The sequence below is a fragment of the Rhinoraja longicauda genome, chromosome 32 (assembly GCF_053455715.1).
Source record: "Rhinoraja longicauda isolate Sanriku21f chromosome 32, sRhiLon1.1, whole genome shotgun sequence".
NCBI lineage: Eukaryota > Metazoa > Chordata > Chondrichthyes > Rajiformes > Arhynchobatidae > Rhinoraja > Rhinoraja longicauda.
Genome location: NC_135984.1, coordinates 5,358,101 through 5,374,605, shown reverse-complemented (window position 1 = coordinate 5,374,605; position 16,505 = coordinate 5,358,101). Strand labels below are relative to the sequence as shown.

General features: G+C 41.7%; 1 protein-coding gene across 4 annotated transcripts in view; it reads left to right on the top strand.

The window, feature by feature from the left end:
• sik3 (SIK family kinase 3) overlaps positions 1–16,505 on the top strand; it is a 198,055-nt gene that overhangs the window by 171,561 nt on the left and 9,989 nt on the right. For all 4 annotated transcript variants that reach the window (XR_013549225.1, XM_078426579.1, XM_078426580.1 and 1 more), the window contains 6 exons: positions 3,361–3,523; positions 9,541–9,666; positions 10,061–10,161; positions 11,093–11,208; positions 11,541–11,904; positions 13,995–14,896. Coding sequence is in view for 3 of the 4 variants with exons in the window: in XM_078426579.1 (XP_078282705.1) it covers positions 3,361–3,523; positions 9,541–9,666; positions 10,061–10,161; positions 11,093–11,208; positions 11,541–11,904; positions 13,995–14,896 (1,772 nt within the window). In the remaining variant the exon portion in view is untranslated. The remainder of the gene's footprint in view (positions 1–3,360; positions 3,524–9,540; positions 9,667–10,060; positions 10,162–11,092; positions 11,209–11,540; positions 11,905–13,994; positions 14,897–16,505) is intronic.

Below are 16,505 nucleotides of genomic sequence, written 5' to 3'. Positions count from 1 at the left end.
AGGCAGCAACTCTGGAGAAGAGGAATAGGTGACGTTTCAGGTCGAGACCCTTCTTCAGTCAGATCTTTGCTGTAAACCAGCATATGCAGTTCCTTCTTACACATAATAATCATTAACATTGATAATGATGTTTTCTACAGGCTAAGTGGTGCACAGGTGTCTAAACCCCATGTTCACAAGAAGTCCTAGTGTTGTACCTCTATCTGAGGAGAATAATATGCAAAAGACTTTACATAAATGCCTCTACATGTTTATACAATATCATGCACAATTTTTTTAATACAAATGTAGCAAACTAAATTGGGCGTGAAATATTTTAATCTAAATCTTGGAATGTTATTTTGTATTTGGTGTGAGTCCTCATAACTTAATTTGTTATTCCATCAGATATAATCCAACAGAATAACAGAACTAAAATCTGAAAACATGCATTTCATGTATTTTACAATTGATATTCACATGTACTGCATGTTTGCTGCTACGTTGCAATTCTCTGTAATGGCGATAATTGATGAGGGTATGGAAGTTGCTAATAGCAGCAAATTGCTATTACTTTGGAATTCAGTGGCTATGCCAAGGCCCTGCGGTTCTTCTCATTGATTTAACAGAAATGTCAGAGCAATCAAGTACTTAACTTTTGAACCATGATATTAAAGCTCAGTAATCTTCATTTGTTCGAAAGTCTTGAACTTGTAATGTAGATTACATGAGTTTGTTTGTTTTTTAATAAGGCTAGAATTTGTCACTTTTTAGTTGTTTATTTATAACCTGTACTATTGTCATGTTTCATTATTCATGATAACATCATAATATTTAATTACCAAGTAGTTTTGTTCAGTTTCCCTTTAAATAATGCTAAAGACCTAATTTAATAGACAATAGGTGCAGGAGTAGGCTATTCGGCCCTGCGAGCCAGCACCGCCATTCAATGTGATCATGGCTGATCATTCACAATCAGTACTCCGTTCCTGCCCTCTCCCCATACCCCCTGACTCTGCTATCATTAAGAGCTCTATCTAACTCTCTCTTGAAAGCATCCAGAGAATTGGTCTCCACTGCCTTTTGAGGCAGAAACTTCAACAGATTTTCAACTCTCTGATTGAAAACGTTTTTCCTCATCTCCGTTCTAAATGGCCTTCCCCCTTATCCTTAAACTGTGGCCCCTGGTTCTGGACTCCCCCAACATCGGGAACATGTTTTCTGCCTCTAGCGTGTCCAATCCCTTAATAATCTTATATGTTTCAATAAGATTCCCTCTCATCCTTCTAAATTCCAGTGTATACAAGCCCAGTCGCTCCAGTCTTTCAACACATGGCAGTCCCGCCATTCTGGGAATTAACCTAGTGAACCTACTCTGCACTCCCTCAATAGCAAGAATGTCCTTCCTCAAATTTGGAGACCAAAACTGCACACAGTACTCCAGGTGTGGTCTCACTAGGGCCCTGTACAACTGCAGAAGGACCTCTTTGCTTCTATACTCAACTCCTCTTGTCATGAAGGCCAACATGCCATTAGCTTTCTTCACTGCCTGCTGTACCTGCATGCTTACTTTCAGTGACTGATGAACAAGGACACCCAGATCTCTTTGTACTTCCCCTTTTCCTAACTTGACACCATTCAGATAATAATCTGCCTTCCTGTTCTTACCACCAAAGTGGATAACCTCACATTTATCCATATTAAACTGCATCTGCCATGCATCTGCCCACTCACACAACCTGTCCAAGTCACCCTTCATCCTCATGGCATCCTCCTCACAGATCACACTGCCACCCAGCTTTGTGTCATCTGCAAATTTGCTAATGTTACTTTTAGATGTGATTTGAGAGCAATATATCTAAAACAAATGTACAGGAACTAAAACTTATTAAATTATTATTTAATATCAGCATTTTTCATAACACTAACTCATTAGCAATTTTTGTTAAATACTCTCCCAACTTATTAAAAATATTACAATGGAGCACAGAGCATAGAAGAATACTTAATAATCTACTGTTTATTTTGTACAATTAAGTCAGAGCCCTGAATCCCTTAATTTCAAAAGTAGTGTCACATCAAGGCAACTCCTATAATAATGAAATATTTTGCAGCCATCTGAGAGAGGAAGACATTGAATAGTATAGCAAGGGTACTTTGTGTTGAACATGATGCCAAATTAAACTAATCCCTTTTGTCTGCACTTGCTCCACATCCCTCCGTTCCCTTCATATTCATGTGCCTTTCTAAAAGACTCTTGAATGCCACTATCATTTCTGTTTCCAGCACCACCCACAGTAGTGGGTTCCAGGCACCTGTCAATCTCTGTGTAAAAAAAAACTTGCCCTGCACATTTTTTTAAACATCTCCTTTCTAACCTTAAACCTGCGCCCTCTGGCATTTGACATTTCCATCCTGGGAAAAAGATTCTGACTGTCAACCCTATCTGTGCCTCTTGTCATTTTACAAAGTTTTAACCAACTTACCAACATTTTTGTCCAAGTCCCTTATATACACCACAGCACTAACCCCTGCAGAGCACTACTGGTCAAGGACATCCAGACAGACACTTCCAACACTACACTATGTCTTCTATGGTGTAAGCCAGTTCGGAATCTAAACCACCAAGTCACGGGAATTCCATACATCTTAATCTTCTGCATCAACATACCATGAGGGACCTAGTAAAATACCTTAATAAGGTCCATGCAGACCACATTGATTGCCCTACCCTCATCAATCACCTTTGTCACTTCTGAAAAATCAAGTGACCTAACCTGTACCTAACTATACCCACTGTCCCTAATTAGTCCATTCTCTTCCATACACTAGGAAATCTTGTCCCTCAGTCTTTTCTAATAGCTTCCCCTGCAATGATGTGAAATTCACTGTCCTATAATTTATTGGATTATGCCTATTTCCCTTCTTAAAAGTAGAGTGAGAGAATGTTTAGGCTATGGACATTATCTTCAATTATTGAGTGTGTAAACTAGAATTTGTATTATTTTTAATTCTGATGGCAGCTGATGCAAGTATAGAATTATGAAATAATTGCTCTTTGGGGTGGTGCCATGCCTAACATCAAATACTAAGGTGCTGTTGGTACAGATGCAGCTGGAGTTCAATTTTTACCGAAATTGCTCTTTTGGCAGATCTAATGGGGGTATGATGACTAAATTGATATTTACATAAAACAAGCAATCAGAGAAATTTCTTGCAGTAGAAAATCAATAGAACATTTTTAGTGCGTTGTGGGTAAATTCACCAATTTGCTCTTGCAGTGATGCTGGGAAGTAGAAATATTTATTATAGGACCATAAGGGTATGGATTGGTAAATTTACCTACATTGATATATTTTCTATATTTTGTCTGTTTTGCAGTATTTGTTACAAAGACCCCAACACCCTGCACCTTCCAACAGAAAGATTCTCTCCAGTTCGCCGTTTCTCAGATGGCGCTGCTACCATACAGGCATTCAAGGCTCATCTGGAGAAAATGGAGAAAAGCACAAATACAAATAGTAGTATAAAGCAGCTGCAGCAGGTAGGCAATTCAACAGCACTGATTAGAAAAAGACAAGGAGGCATGGGTAGCTTAAAGCTTACTCAAGGCTGGGAAGTAATTTGATTGATCTCCTTATTACCAGTGATGGCATGGAATCACCGAGTATCATAGAGTCGTATAGCACAGAAACGGGCCCTTTGGTCCAACACATCCACGCCGTCCTTTTTGTCTTCAACACTAATCTCATTTGCCTGGATTCGGTCCTTGTTTGCCTTGCTTATTTAAATGCCTGTCTAAATGCCTCTTAAACATAGTAATTGTATCTGATTTAACCAACTCTTCTAGCAACACATTCCTAATATGTGTAAATCAACTTTCCCCTCATATCCCCTTTAAAATTCCTTCCTCTCACATTAAACCTATCCATTTTGTTTTTGAAACCCCGAGAATGGGAAATGGTTTTGAAAACCTACCCTATTTATTCCTCTCATAATTGTATGTAGTTGTCTCAGGTCACCCCTCAGCCTCCTTTGCTCGAAGGAAAACAGGGCCAGCCTATCCAATCTTTCCCCATACCTAAAGTTCTCCAATTCAAGCAGCATCCTACAGAATCTTGAGATAAAGAGACTGTAGATGCTAGAATCTGGAGCAAAAAATAACTGCTGGAGGAACTCAGCAGGCCAGGCAGCATCTGTGGAGAAGAAACAGTTGGTGTTTTGGGGCAAGATCCTGGATCAGTACTGGGAGTGTAAAGGGAGATGGCTAGAATGGAAATGTGAGGTGATAGTTGGAACTAGATGTGGAGGGAGATGATGAGGCCGGGAAGGGGAGGATGGAAGGTGATGGATGGAGACAAAACAGCCCACAGATTCTGGAATCTGATAAGAAAGGAAGCTAATAAATAGAACCAGATAAGGGAGTGATGATGGGCATGGAACCAGTGAGGGAGGGGAAAGACATTGAATAATGGAGGCTGGGGTGTGTTGTTCGGAAAGAAGAAAACTTGGGTTGGTCAGAAAGAGAAAGAAATCAACATGGATTGTGCGGGTTAGCAACAATTGAAAAGTTCAATGTTCATTCCATCAAGTTGTAGACTAGCCAGTATGAAGATGAGGTACTGTTCGTCTAGTTTGTCTTGGAGAAAACCGAGGTCAGACTGTTGGTGTTAGAATGGAGAGTTGAAATGGCATGCAGATGCTCAGCAAGGCAATCAACTCGTCTGTGTTTGGGCTCGCTGAAGGACACATTGCAAGCACAAACTGGAAAAGGTTGGAAGAGGTGCATGTGATTCTCTGCCTCACCTGGAAGTGCTGTGGTTGGTTGGTGGTCATGGAGGAGGTGCAAGGATAAGTGTTGCTCCTCCTGTGGTTGCAGGGGAAAGTGCCAAGAGATGAAGAGGAGTGGGTGCGGAGGGATTGGGGAACAAGGGAATCGCAAGGAGAATGATACCGTGAAAATCAGAAAACAATGATTGACAAACAGAGTTCCTCCAACAGTTTGATTTTGATTTTTGCACCTGATAAATTTTCTCTGCACATAATACTGCAATTGCAGTCAAACTGGATTTTTAAAAAGTTACAACATTATATCCTCAGTCTTGTATTCTGTGTCCCGGCCTACGAATACAAGCATGCCAGATGCTTTCTTCACCATTTCGCCATCCAGCATTGTTGCTACTTTCAGAGAACTGTGGGCTTGAACCTCAAGGTCCCTTACTTCCCTACCATTTACAGTATTTATCCTACCCCTGTTTGACTTCCCACTGCACCATGCACTTGTCGGGATTAAGTTCCATCTGCCAACATTTCATCTGACTTTCCACCTGATCTATATCTTGCAGTGTAGCCTTAGATAACCTTGCTCACAATCCACAACACCACCAATTTTCATGCCATCTGCAATCCAAAATCCCAATGAAATCCCAATTAAAATGTTACTCCAGCAGTTACTCACCTTCCTCATGATGCACATGAATGCCCCAGAGAAGGAACGTCCTCAGAGGGGCGCTGTCAAGTATTTATGATGAATATTGTCCACCTAACAGATGGGCACCCAACTGTTTTATCCACCATGCTATCCAGACTGAGGAATTTATTACTCATAGATAAACTCAATAAAGGAGAAGAATTTCATCATCTAATAAACCCTCTATCAGTTTCACAAAGAAAATACTCAAAATGGGATTAATCTTCTTGGGGTAGCTATAATAATAATAATAATAATGCATTACAGTTATATAGCGCTTTTCATATACTCAAAGACGCTTTACAGGGATTTAGAGAACATAGGGAAGTGAATAAATAGATAAATAAGTAAACGAACAGAGAAAGGAGACAGAAGGTGAAGTGACCTTCAGTGGTTGAAGGCAGTACTGAACAGGTGAGACTTCAGTGATGTTTTGAATGTGGTGAGTGTGGAGGAGTCTCTGACGGTTTGGGGTAGTGAGTTCCATAGGGTGGGAGCAGCGATGGAGAAAGCCCTGTCCCCCCAGGATCTGAGTTTGGTCCGGATGTGGGGGGATAGGAGATTGGCAGCAGCAGAGCGGAGGGTGCAGGTGGGAGTGTGCCTCTGGAGGAGGTCGGTCAGGTAGGATGGGGCCAGGTTATGGAGGGCTTTGTAGGTCATGAGGAGGATTTTGTACTGGATTCTCTGGGGGATGGGGAACCAGTGGAGTTTGTAAAGGACGGGGGTGATATGGTCACGGATCGGGGTGTGGGTGAGTAGACGGGCAGCGGAGTTTTGAATGTATTGAAGTTTACTGATGATTTTTGAGGGTGCGCCATAGAGGAGGCTGTTGCAGTAGTCCAGACGGGAGGTGATGAAGGCGTGGATGAGGGTTTCTGCAGCTGTGGAGGAGAGGCATGGACGGAGACGGGCAATGTTTTTGAGGTGGAAGAAGGCTGTCTTTGTGATGTGTTTGATGTGTTTGTCGAAGGAGAGGGTTTGATCAAAGATGATTCCAAGATTCCGGATGTGAGGGGAGGTGGATACTGGGAGACCATCAATATTGAGGATGAAGTTTTGGGTGGATTTGGTAAGCGTTTTTGGACCAATGATGATGATTTCAGATTTGTTGCAGTTGAGTTTGAGGAAATTTGATTGAAGCCAAGATTGTGTAGAGTGTGTGGTGGTGGAGATTGACTTGGTGGAGATGAGGAGCTGGATATCATCGGCGAAGCAGTGGAAGTTGAGACCATGACGGCGGATTAATTGACCAAGGGGGAACAGGTAGAGGATGAAGAGGAGGGGGCCAAGGACTGAGCCTTGGGGGACACCTTGGGGGAGGGGAGCGGTGGGGGATTTACAGTTGTTAATGGAGATGAACTGTTGCCTGTCAGAGAGGTAAGATTTGAACCAGGATAGGGCTGTGCCGGTGATGTTAAAGGAGGTTTCAAGTCCGGTGAGGAGAATGGAGTGATTTATGGTGTCAAAGGCGGCGCTGAGGTCAAGTAGGATGAGGATGTTGAGGTTGCCAGCGTCGGAGGAGAGGAAAAGGTCGTTTGTGATTTTGAGGAGCGCAGTTTCAGTACAGTGGTTGGAGCGGAATCCGGATTGGAAAGTTTCATACAGGTTATTGGTAGAGAGGTGGTATTTGAGTTGGGAAGCTACAGCACGTTCCAAAACTTTGGACAGAAAGGGTAGGTTGGAGATTGGTCTGAAGTTGTTTGGGGTGTCAGGGTTGAGACCAGGTTTTTTCAGAATGGGGGTGACAGCAGCGATTTTGAGGGATGGCGGGACGATGCCAGTGGACAGGGAGGAGTTTATCATATCATATCATATATATACAGCCGGAAACAGGCCTTTTCGGCCCTCCAAGTCCGTGCCGCCCAGCGATCCCCGTGCATTAACACTATCCTACACCTACTAGGGACAATTTTTTTTTTTTACATTTACCCAGCCAATTAACCTACATACCCTGTACGTCTTTGGAGTGTGGGAGGAAACCGAAGATCTCGGAGAAAACCCACGCAGGTCACGGGGAGAACGTACAAACTCCTTACAGTGCAGCACCCGTAGTCAGGATCGAACCTGAGTCTCCGGCGCTGCATTCGCTGTAAAGCAGCAACTCTACCGCTGCGCTACCTATTATTGTTGCAGTGATAAGTGGAGAGAGAGCAGGAAGGCAGGCCTTGACAAAGCTGGAGGGGATGGGGTCCAGAGAGCAGGTGGCAGTTTTTATTCCTGTGAAGAGGTCAGAGAGGTCGGTGGTGGAGACTGGGGAGAACTGAGGCAGGGGTTGACAGGATAAGGGGGGGCAGGTGGTTTCAGGGGGAGCAGGTGCATTGGTGGTTAAGGTGCTGTAGATGTTGTCTATTTTGCTTTGGAAGAATGAAAGGAAAGTGGTGCATTTGTCAACTGTGAATGATTGGGAGATGGTGTCCAGGGGGCTGAGGAGTTTGTTTATTGTAGAGAAGAGTGTTTTGGGGTTTCCGGAGCCAGAGTGAATTATTTGAGAGTAGTAGGTGGAGTGGGCACGGGAGAGGGCATCTTTGTAGTGCTGCAGGTGGTCTTTGTAGGCTTGGGAGTGAATTGTGAGACCTGTTTTGTTGCGGAGTCTTTCAAGTTGGCGGGCATGAGTTTTCATCATGCGGAGTTCAGGGGTAAACCAGGGAGCAGAGTGGGTGAAGGAAACTCTTTTGGTTTTTATAGGTGCAAGCTGGTCGAGGCAGGAGGAAAGAGTGTGGTTGTAGTAGTCAGTGAGGTCAGAGGGGCTGTGGAGGTCAACGAAGGGAGAGGCGGACATTATTTCAGAGAGGGAGGATGAGAGCGAGGTAGGTGAAACAGAGTTCAGCTTACGGAAGCTGATTTTGCGTTTTTGCCTTGGAGCTGGGGTGGGAATGTTGACAGACATGGTGATGGCTAAGTGATCAGAGAGGGTGGGGTCGGAGCCAGAGAGGTGATGTAGATTTAGTCCAGTGGAGCAGACAAGGTCCAGAATGTGCCCACGGTTATGGGTGGGAAAATTGACATGTTGAGTGAGGTTAAAGCAGTTGAGTATTTCAGTGAAGTCAGCGGTTATTGTGGAGTCAGTGGAGTCCATATGGATGTTGAAATCACCGAGGAGGAGGATTGAGGGGGAGAGAGAACAGAACTGGGTCAGAAAGTCAGAGAAGTCAGAAAGGAATGATGGGTGTGGTTTGGGAGGGCGGTAGACAACTGCCATGACTAATTGTGTGTGGCCAGAGAGTTTGAAAGCCAGGTGTTCAAATGACGGAGCAGATGAGATGGAGATGAGGCTGATCTTGAAGTCCTGTCGGTGAATTACGGCAATCCCACCACCTCGGCCTTTCTAGCTATGGTGGGAATGATTCCTTAGGTTTAAAGGTGAAGAATGTTGCTGTTAGCTTGATTCTTCATCATTACTGTAATTGAATCTTTGTAAGGAAACATGATTTAAATATCCTGTGGATATGATGGATATCAAGTACAGACCCAATCTATTGTCTCTTAACAATTGTGAAATGTTATGTGATGAATTTAAAACTGAAAATATACTATTTAAACCAGCAATCGTGGCTAATTTTGCTTTCATAATCCATGATCTGGGCATTACAGGTGAGAGCAGCATTTATTGCCCATCATTTATTTACCTTTGAGAAATTGATGCACAGCTGGCTTCCTGAACCACGACATGACTATCCACTAATAGCAAAATTATAAGCAAGACCCAAACTACAATTAGGAAATTACAAAAAATTCTGAATACTGAAGGTCTTTAGTATAGTTTACCCTTGGTCACTAAGCAAAAAATGTGTACATTGCATTAGAAGTAAACATTTGCCATAAATGTTATGTGATGCAGGTGTTAGATGATGATGACTGAAAATCAGAATGTACAACATTAACCTGTTCACTGCCAAGTTTTTGTTTTCACTATTGGCCACGACCCAAGTATACTCAGTGGTGGCACTGAACAGGTTAGCCTTGCCATACAAATCTAATGATTTCTGTATTTTGATCGATAGGATAATTATTTTAATTGATCTTGATTTGATTACTGCAGAGTTCAAAATCTTGTCTCCAAGTGACCAATACTAAGCTCTTTTCATGTTTAGGAATGTGAACACTTGCGAAAGATCTATGGGAATGCAATGGATGAAAATATATTTGAGAAGACACAACAACAGCACATACTTTACCAACAAGAACAGCAACAACAAATCCGACACCAACAGATTCAGGTAGATGGTGATTTAAAATGTTCCTTGTACTGTGAGTACTATTGAACAGGATGATTTTCAATTCAGAATATCAGGCGTTAAAGAGACTACACCTGGAAACGTTTAACGACCTGTTGAACAAGAGCAACAGTTTGTAAGAATAGGAAGATTTGTGCTGCATGGATTTTTTGTAGGATTCAGTGTAGGAAAATATGTACCAGCCTCTTCGAAAGCCTGTTTTTTAGTCTTCCAGGCATGTCAAAGGCAGGATATTTGGGTTATGGAAAATTATAGACCATAATTATATTTCAACGAAAATATTTAAATGAAAATTAAATTGTAACCATTGTAGTTCCATTGCTACATTGGACTCCTGTTTAATTTTCTATTACTGTTAATTTATTTTCCCCGACAGGAATGTATTCGGCCCGCTCAGCCTTCACCTCCATTGTCAACAGCATCGTTGGTACAACATGTGGAAAACCAGCCAGCATTAATCACTCACCAGCTCCAAAGGTGAGCACTCCAAGCATTTATAGTGTGGTTCGATCACATAAATAATACTGTCCTCTTTTTTAATCTTGTATCTACTGTATGTTAATAACTTTATTAATATTGTGTATCTAATTGACTGTCACCTGTGATTCTTTTGATTAATTTAACTCTTATAACAGCTTCTGAGTTCTCAGCATGTTGTTGATAGACTATATATTAGGCTATGGTCCTCAGTTTGTTCAAGTGAACATTAAAGGTTCAATGTGCAAAGAAGGTCATGCAGTTCTCCCAGTATCCAGGACATTTCTTTGGAAATAATAAGTTAACAAATCATTTTTCACAGAGGGATAATGATTTTTCATAATATTTTGGTGTGTGAATGATTTCAAATATTTTGATGAAGAATAAACTGACTTACGGAACAAGCATCAATAAAGCACTATGGGTTTTGTTATTTTACTCAAGAAAAAATGGCACCTCTATTATTAATCATGGAATTAGTTGAAAGTACCAAATTTAGAATATGCTTTAACATTCTAAAACAGATTTTAAAGATGTGCCAAGTTGAATTAATTGTCCTCTTAATAAATATACTTTTTAAGTACATTTTAAACTCTATTAATTGGAATATAGCCAATGCTCTCAGAAATGTAACATCTGAAGGGTTTGTGAAAGTATGTTTATAAGCTTACTTCCAACAACACCTAACACTATTTGACAAAACCAGATCTAAAATCTATTATATGAAGCATGAATGAGCCATGCTAAACATATTGCTTGGGTTCATTAAATCCTGTTTAGATTGGATGCTATATGTTTTTATTAATTAGGTTAATTGGGCATCTCGACAGTTCAGGTAAAGCAGCATTTAAGAATTATATGAGAAAGGTTCATGAACTGAAATTACCTGTGTCTGTCTCCGAGCTATATATTTTTTAATTACTCTTTGCAGGTTACGAATTCAGCATGAACAGTCAAGCCCCCCTCCGAACCACCCCAACAACCATCTCTTTAGCAAGTCTAATAACAGTCCTCCACCGGGCACCACAGCCATCATGCAGTCCAGCAGTAAGTATGAGCCAATGTCAATTTTAGACACTGGGTTGTCAGAATAAATATCCTTCTGCACTGTATTTTTATTTTAATTGATAGATTTTTTGCCCTCAACTATTTCAGTGAAATAAAGGAGACTCCAAGATGAATGATTTTTGGAACTGTTCATTCTTAATAGTATACTCAGACCTCTATACTTCGGGACACCATTAATTGATTAATGGGAGATAAATCTGTCATTGGCGAACCAAGATCATACCCTGGATGAGGTACTGATTAGACCATCGCTTGTACAGTGTAAGAGTTCACTGTCTGAAATGTTTGTTTTTACACTTTCAATTTCTTAGGTTGTGCTGCCTCTCCATCCCAGTTTCAAGGCATATCATCCCAACATGCTCTGTATCAACAGCCCAGTAATAGCCCCCCTCCCCCAAACCTTAATCTTCCTCGAATGAATTTACAGCCTGGATTGCCACAACAGCCGCAGCCACAGCCAGTTACAATTCAAGTCCAGGAACCATCTGAAATACACAGTAACAACTTGCTACAAGGCGCTGGGCAGAATATGCACACCACGCATCCCCGCGGAATTATCAGTTCAGGAAATCAGATGCCCCTTCAGCAGAGAGGGATGCACATGCCATCTCTTGGGCTTGGACAACACAGGGCCTTGGCAAAGCAATTGAGTGCGGACAGTGCAGAGGTAAACAGGTAAGAATACATTTGAATCTGTTTGCCAAGTTTAAATCCTCTAGCTGGTTTGAATTTAAAATTAGTAAGGAATGTATGAACCTCCATAGTTTTACAGGCAGATTCTGCTGGCAGCGGTGTCCTGTCAGATTTAGATTTTTTTTAGATTTAGAGATACAGCGCGGAAACAGGCCCTTCGGCCCACCGGGTCCGCGCCGCCCAGCGATCCCCGCACACCAACACTACACTACACACGCTAGGGACCGTTTTTTTACATTTGCCCAGCCAATTAACCTACAAACCTGTACGTCTTTGGAGTGTGGGAGGAAACCGAAGATCTCGGAGAAAACCCACGCAGGTCACGGGGAGAACGTACAAACTCGGTACAGACGGCGCCCGTAGTCAGGATCGAACCTGAGTCTCCGGCGCTGCATTCGCTGTAAGGCAGCAACTCTACCGCTGCGCACGATCAGTATCAGTTAGAACTATCTCTGTATCACAAATTGAATATGATCAGTTTAATATTTTTAATTAACCTTTTATTTTCACTTTTTGATTTCATTCTTAATTCACATTTTAATATGGTTAATAATTGTCCTCGAATGGAAATCACCATATGACATGTGAAGCTTGATATTTAAAAATTGTTTTAATTATTAATTCCCCACTGAGATTTATAAATCAAATTATATTGAGCGTGAAATTAAGATAAATAATGGATGACATAATGCTTCTGGGTATTTGAAAACAAGGGCACGGCAGAAGAAAATCTGTCAACAATTTTGTGCCCTGTGGTTTAACTTGCTTATGATTTGTAAATGATAACAAAATAAACTTTTAACCTTAAAAACTTCAGAGAAGAAACTGCTTGAAAAGCAACATATTCATACATTACCAGTAAAATGGTGTAACATCCCAAGGTGCTTCATACAAGTGTCTGAACAAGCTTGTACAAGCTTCATATAAATTTAACCGACTCATAAAATAAATTTCAAGACGGGTAATCATAGAGATCGGTTTTAAGAATTACTTAACAGGAGAAAGGTAGTGTTGGGTTGGGCTATTTCAGCTATTTTGGGCCTTGATAGCTGAAGGAATGGACATGAGAGCCAGAGTGATTAATATTAAGGGGCCAGAAATGTAGCGGGAATTGCTATAAAAAGATAGTGAGAGGTAAGGCTTTGGAAGGTTGGTTTAGTTTAGTAGGTTGCTAAAATTCTTAAACCCAACCCCAAACTGTTTAAAACTCTACTTTCTGATACAACAGGAAAAAGCACACAATTATTTTATCCCAAGAGGTGGCATGGCCTTTTAAATGTTTTGGTGAAATTGAGTGTCACGCCTTTCATTTCCATGGCTTCCTAGCAGCTAAAGGGAGGAACTTTGGAAATAATGTAACTTGCTTTACTATACCACTACACCTGGAAAAGTGTCAGTACTTCCTCATATCCTCCCAAGCTATCTCCTAATATTGGGTCAGAATCTTAATTGGCGAACGGATTCCCTCGCTCCTATCGTGTTGGCGATGAACTGCTTCCCTCCCTCCTTTGATAACTGCTCCCCAAATATACCCTACCACCAACATGCAACTTTTATTGTAACAGCTGCCAGTTCTTTTCCTGGAGTGCTGCCCAACAAATTGGTCACCAAGCCTACTAATCAGGTTGACTTCCATAGAAATGATCCTGTCAAAGGTCAAATTTGTCCATTTAAGGTTAAAATTGCATGAAATTCAGGGAAACTGGACTTCTGAATTTCCCAAGCAAAACAATCTTGTTTCCCCTACTTACCAAACAGCATGACACTGTTGGGATTAACAGGTGTGATCACATCATTAATGTACGTTATTCATCTGTCTTTGAGTCTTTTCAAATCTCTGACAAGTATGAAAGTTCACTGATTATATTCAGAGCGAGAACACAGCACATGGTTTCAAATTCCACCTGGCCAGATCTGGAGTTGAATTCTATAAGTATGATATGTTTTGGGTCCAGATTGAGATTAAAAACCCAATGCTCAATAAATGTCCTCCCTGGATTGGCTTAAAATGTGACTGTTTATTTGATTCATTATGGTCAACATTTTTAACACTGATTTCTGTTTGTTTACAGTCGACCTATTAGTCGATTTTCTCCTTTGAGCTACGATCAGACGCATTTGCACCCTCATCATTTCCCGGAGCAGTTCCAATTTTTAACTAACAACTTCAACCCTGCAACAGCAATGTTTTCCCAAGGCATGAAAATTGCACAGATGGACTTGCTTTCAAACTATAACCAAAACATAGCTGGCAAGGCCATCATGCAGCATGAACATCAGCAACAGGATTTCACAGCTTCATCACTACATCAGGCATTGCTTTCTCCAACGCCATCTGACTACACAAGACACCAGCACGTTTCACAGCAGTATGGCCATATGATTCAGGGACTGCTATCACCCAGGCACTCTTTGACAGGCCAACAGGACCCGCGCTTACCTCCTGCTGAAATGGCACATTTTTTAAAACGTCACCAGCGGCAGCATCAACAGCAAGAATATGATGATTTGCTGAGGCACATGAACCAAGCGGTGGGGGATGCTGGAAATATGACTGCCAACTTATGTGGGCAGCAGCAGACTTTATCAGAGCGACAAACATTAAATATGCCTTATCAGAATACAGAAACGTATCATCAGCATTGCCTACTACAGGTCAGAGGCCAAGAGCATCTTCCGCAACCCCCATCCCAAGGCCACAGTTTTGTACATCATCCCCCACTGATGCATTCAGAGAGCATGGAGGAGGATTGTGTGAGTGAGGGGAACAGGGAGGGGTATCAGGACAATACAGACTCAACTGACACGTCCACCAAATGCTGCCAAGAGAATACAGTGCTGCTCAATGCCATTAGGTGTGGCGCTGCAGAGACACTACGAGCAAACGTGAATCATGTGCACAAAATGGGTGTTTCACAGCCTTACAGTCATCAGGCAGTCCCTGGCTTTGCGGGAAGCAAAGTGCCAAGTAGAGGTAAGCTTTGAGAAATAACATTTATCACTAGTTGGGGTGAATTTCCACAGAACAGCCTTAAAACTTGATTTTTACCGAAGGAAAACTTTCATGGTTCAGCATCTTAAATGATGTTGTACATACTGGTCTGGCATAAACAATTGTGGTCCAGAATAACAATCACTCATTTAACTATTTAAAACTGTAACATTTGCATGGCATTTACTAGTTTTGTGATTTATTGATGAAGCCTGACATGATTTTACATTAGTGAAAAAAGTTTGACTTTTTAACTTAAAATTCTAACATCTACAGTCCCATGAGACTTTGTGATTTTACATTAAGCAAATTATTTTTTATTTCTGAATTCCAAAATCCAATACTGGAATGATTTCATTGGGGAGTGGGACTGACTGGTGCTTGACATGTTGCATGCTGTTTGTACTGAATATTACATTAACAAGCAGCAGTTGTTTGGATAAGATATGACAATACATTAAGTTTACAGTTATACTAAATGGTGTGGAGACGTTTGGTGTAAAGTTCCAAAGGATCATAGAACAGATTAAATGAGATGTGGAATGATAGCAAATTTGTAATATTAAAAAAACTTCAAAATCCCTGAAGATAGGCACAAAAAGCTGGAGTAACTCCACATGCGGGACATGCAACATCTCTGGAGCGAAGGAATGGGAGATGTTTCAGAATTCCCTGAATTCCAAAGCCAGGTTGTGGCCTGAAAAGCCACGTTAAAGGGGCAGCCACACCGGTGTTGTGGATGTGTGATGTAGGGGTATGTGGGGCAGCCACACCAGTGTTGTAGATGTGTGATGTAGTGGTGTGTGGGTGTGTTTGGGGCAGCCACACCAGTGTTGTGGATGTGTGATGTAGTGGTGTGTGGGTGTGTTTGGGGCAGCCACACCAGTGTTGTGGATGTGTGATGTAGTGGTGTGTGGGTGTGTGGGGCAGCCACACCAGTGTTGTGGATGTGTGAAGTAGTGGTATGTGGGGCAGCCACACCAGTGTTGTGGATGTGTGATGTAGTGGTGTGTGGGTGTGTTTGGGGCAGCCACACCAGTGTTGTGGATGTGTGATGTAGACGTCCCTGTTGACAAAGACTGAGAGGGTAGGGTGGTGAGAGCAAAAGCTTCAAAATTTAAGAAAGCTGAAATAAATAGGGAAGTTAGTAGAATATTTTGTCAAGAACTGTATCAGAGTAGAGCTGAAATAGATAAACAGCTCTTTGCCTAATTTGGGATCCCTGTGCGGTTGCATCTCCTGTTGATCTATTGTGCCAATAGGCAAATTCTAGTGAGTCCAGGTTCCTTCTGAGGTAGAAGTTGATATGCGCCATAACCAATCTCTTAAATCACTTAATCACCATGGACATTCGTACCACCGGTTTAGCCATCAAAGCATGTCACCTTACACTTTCTTGCACACCGGCATTATCAATACCATTTTAAGGTGGGTAGGAACCACGGGAGGTTGAGGATGTGCGCAAAATCTCCAGCTTATTCATTGTTCCTTCTGGACCATTACAGCGAAACGTGGACCAAGCTGTTTTTGGATTGGGCTCTGCTGGGATACTCTGGTCTTCGAAGAACAAGGTGCTATACTAGGTCACCTG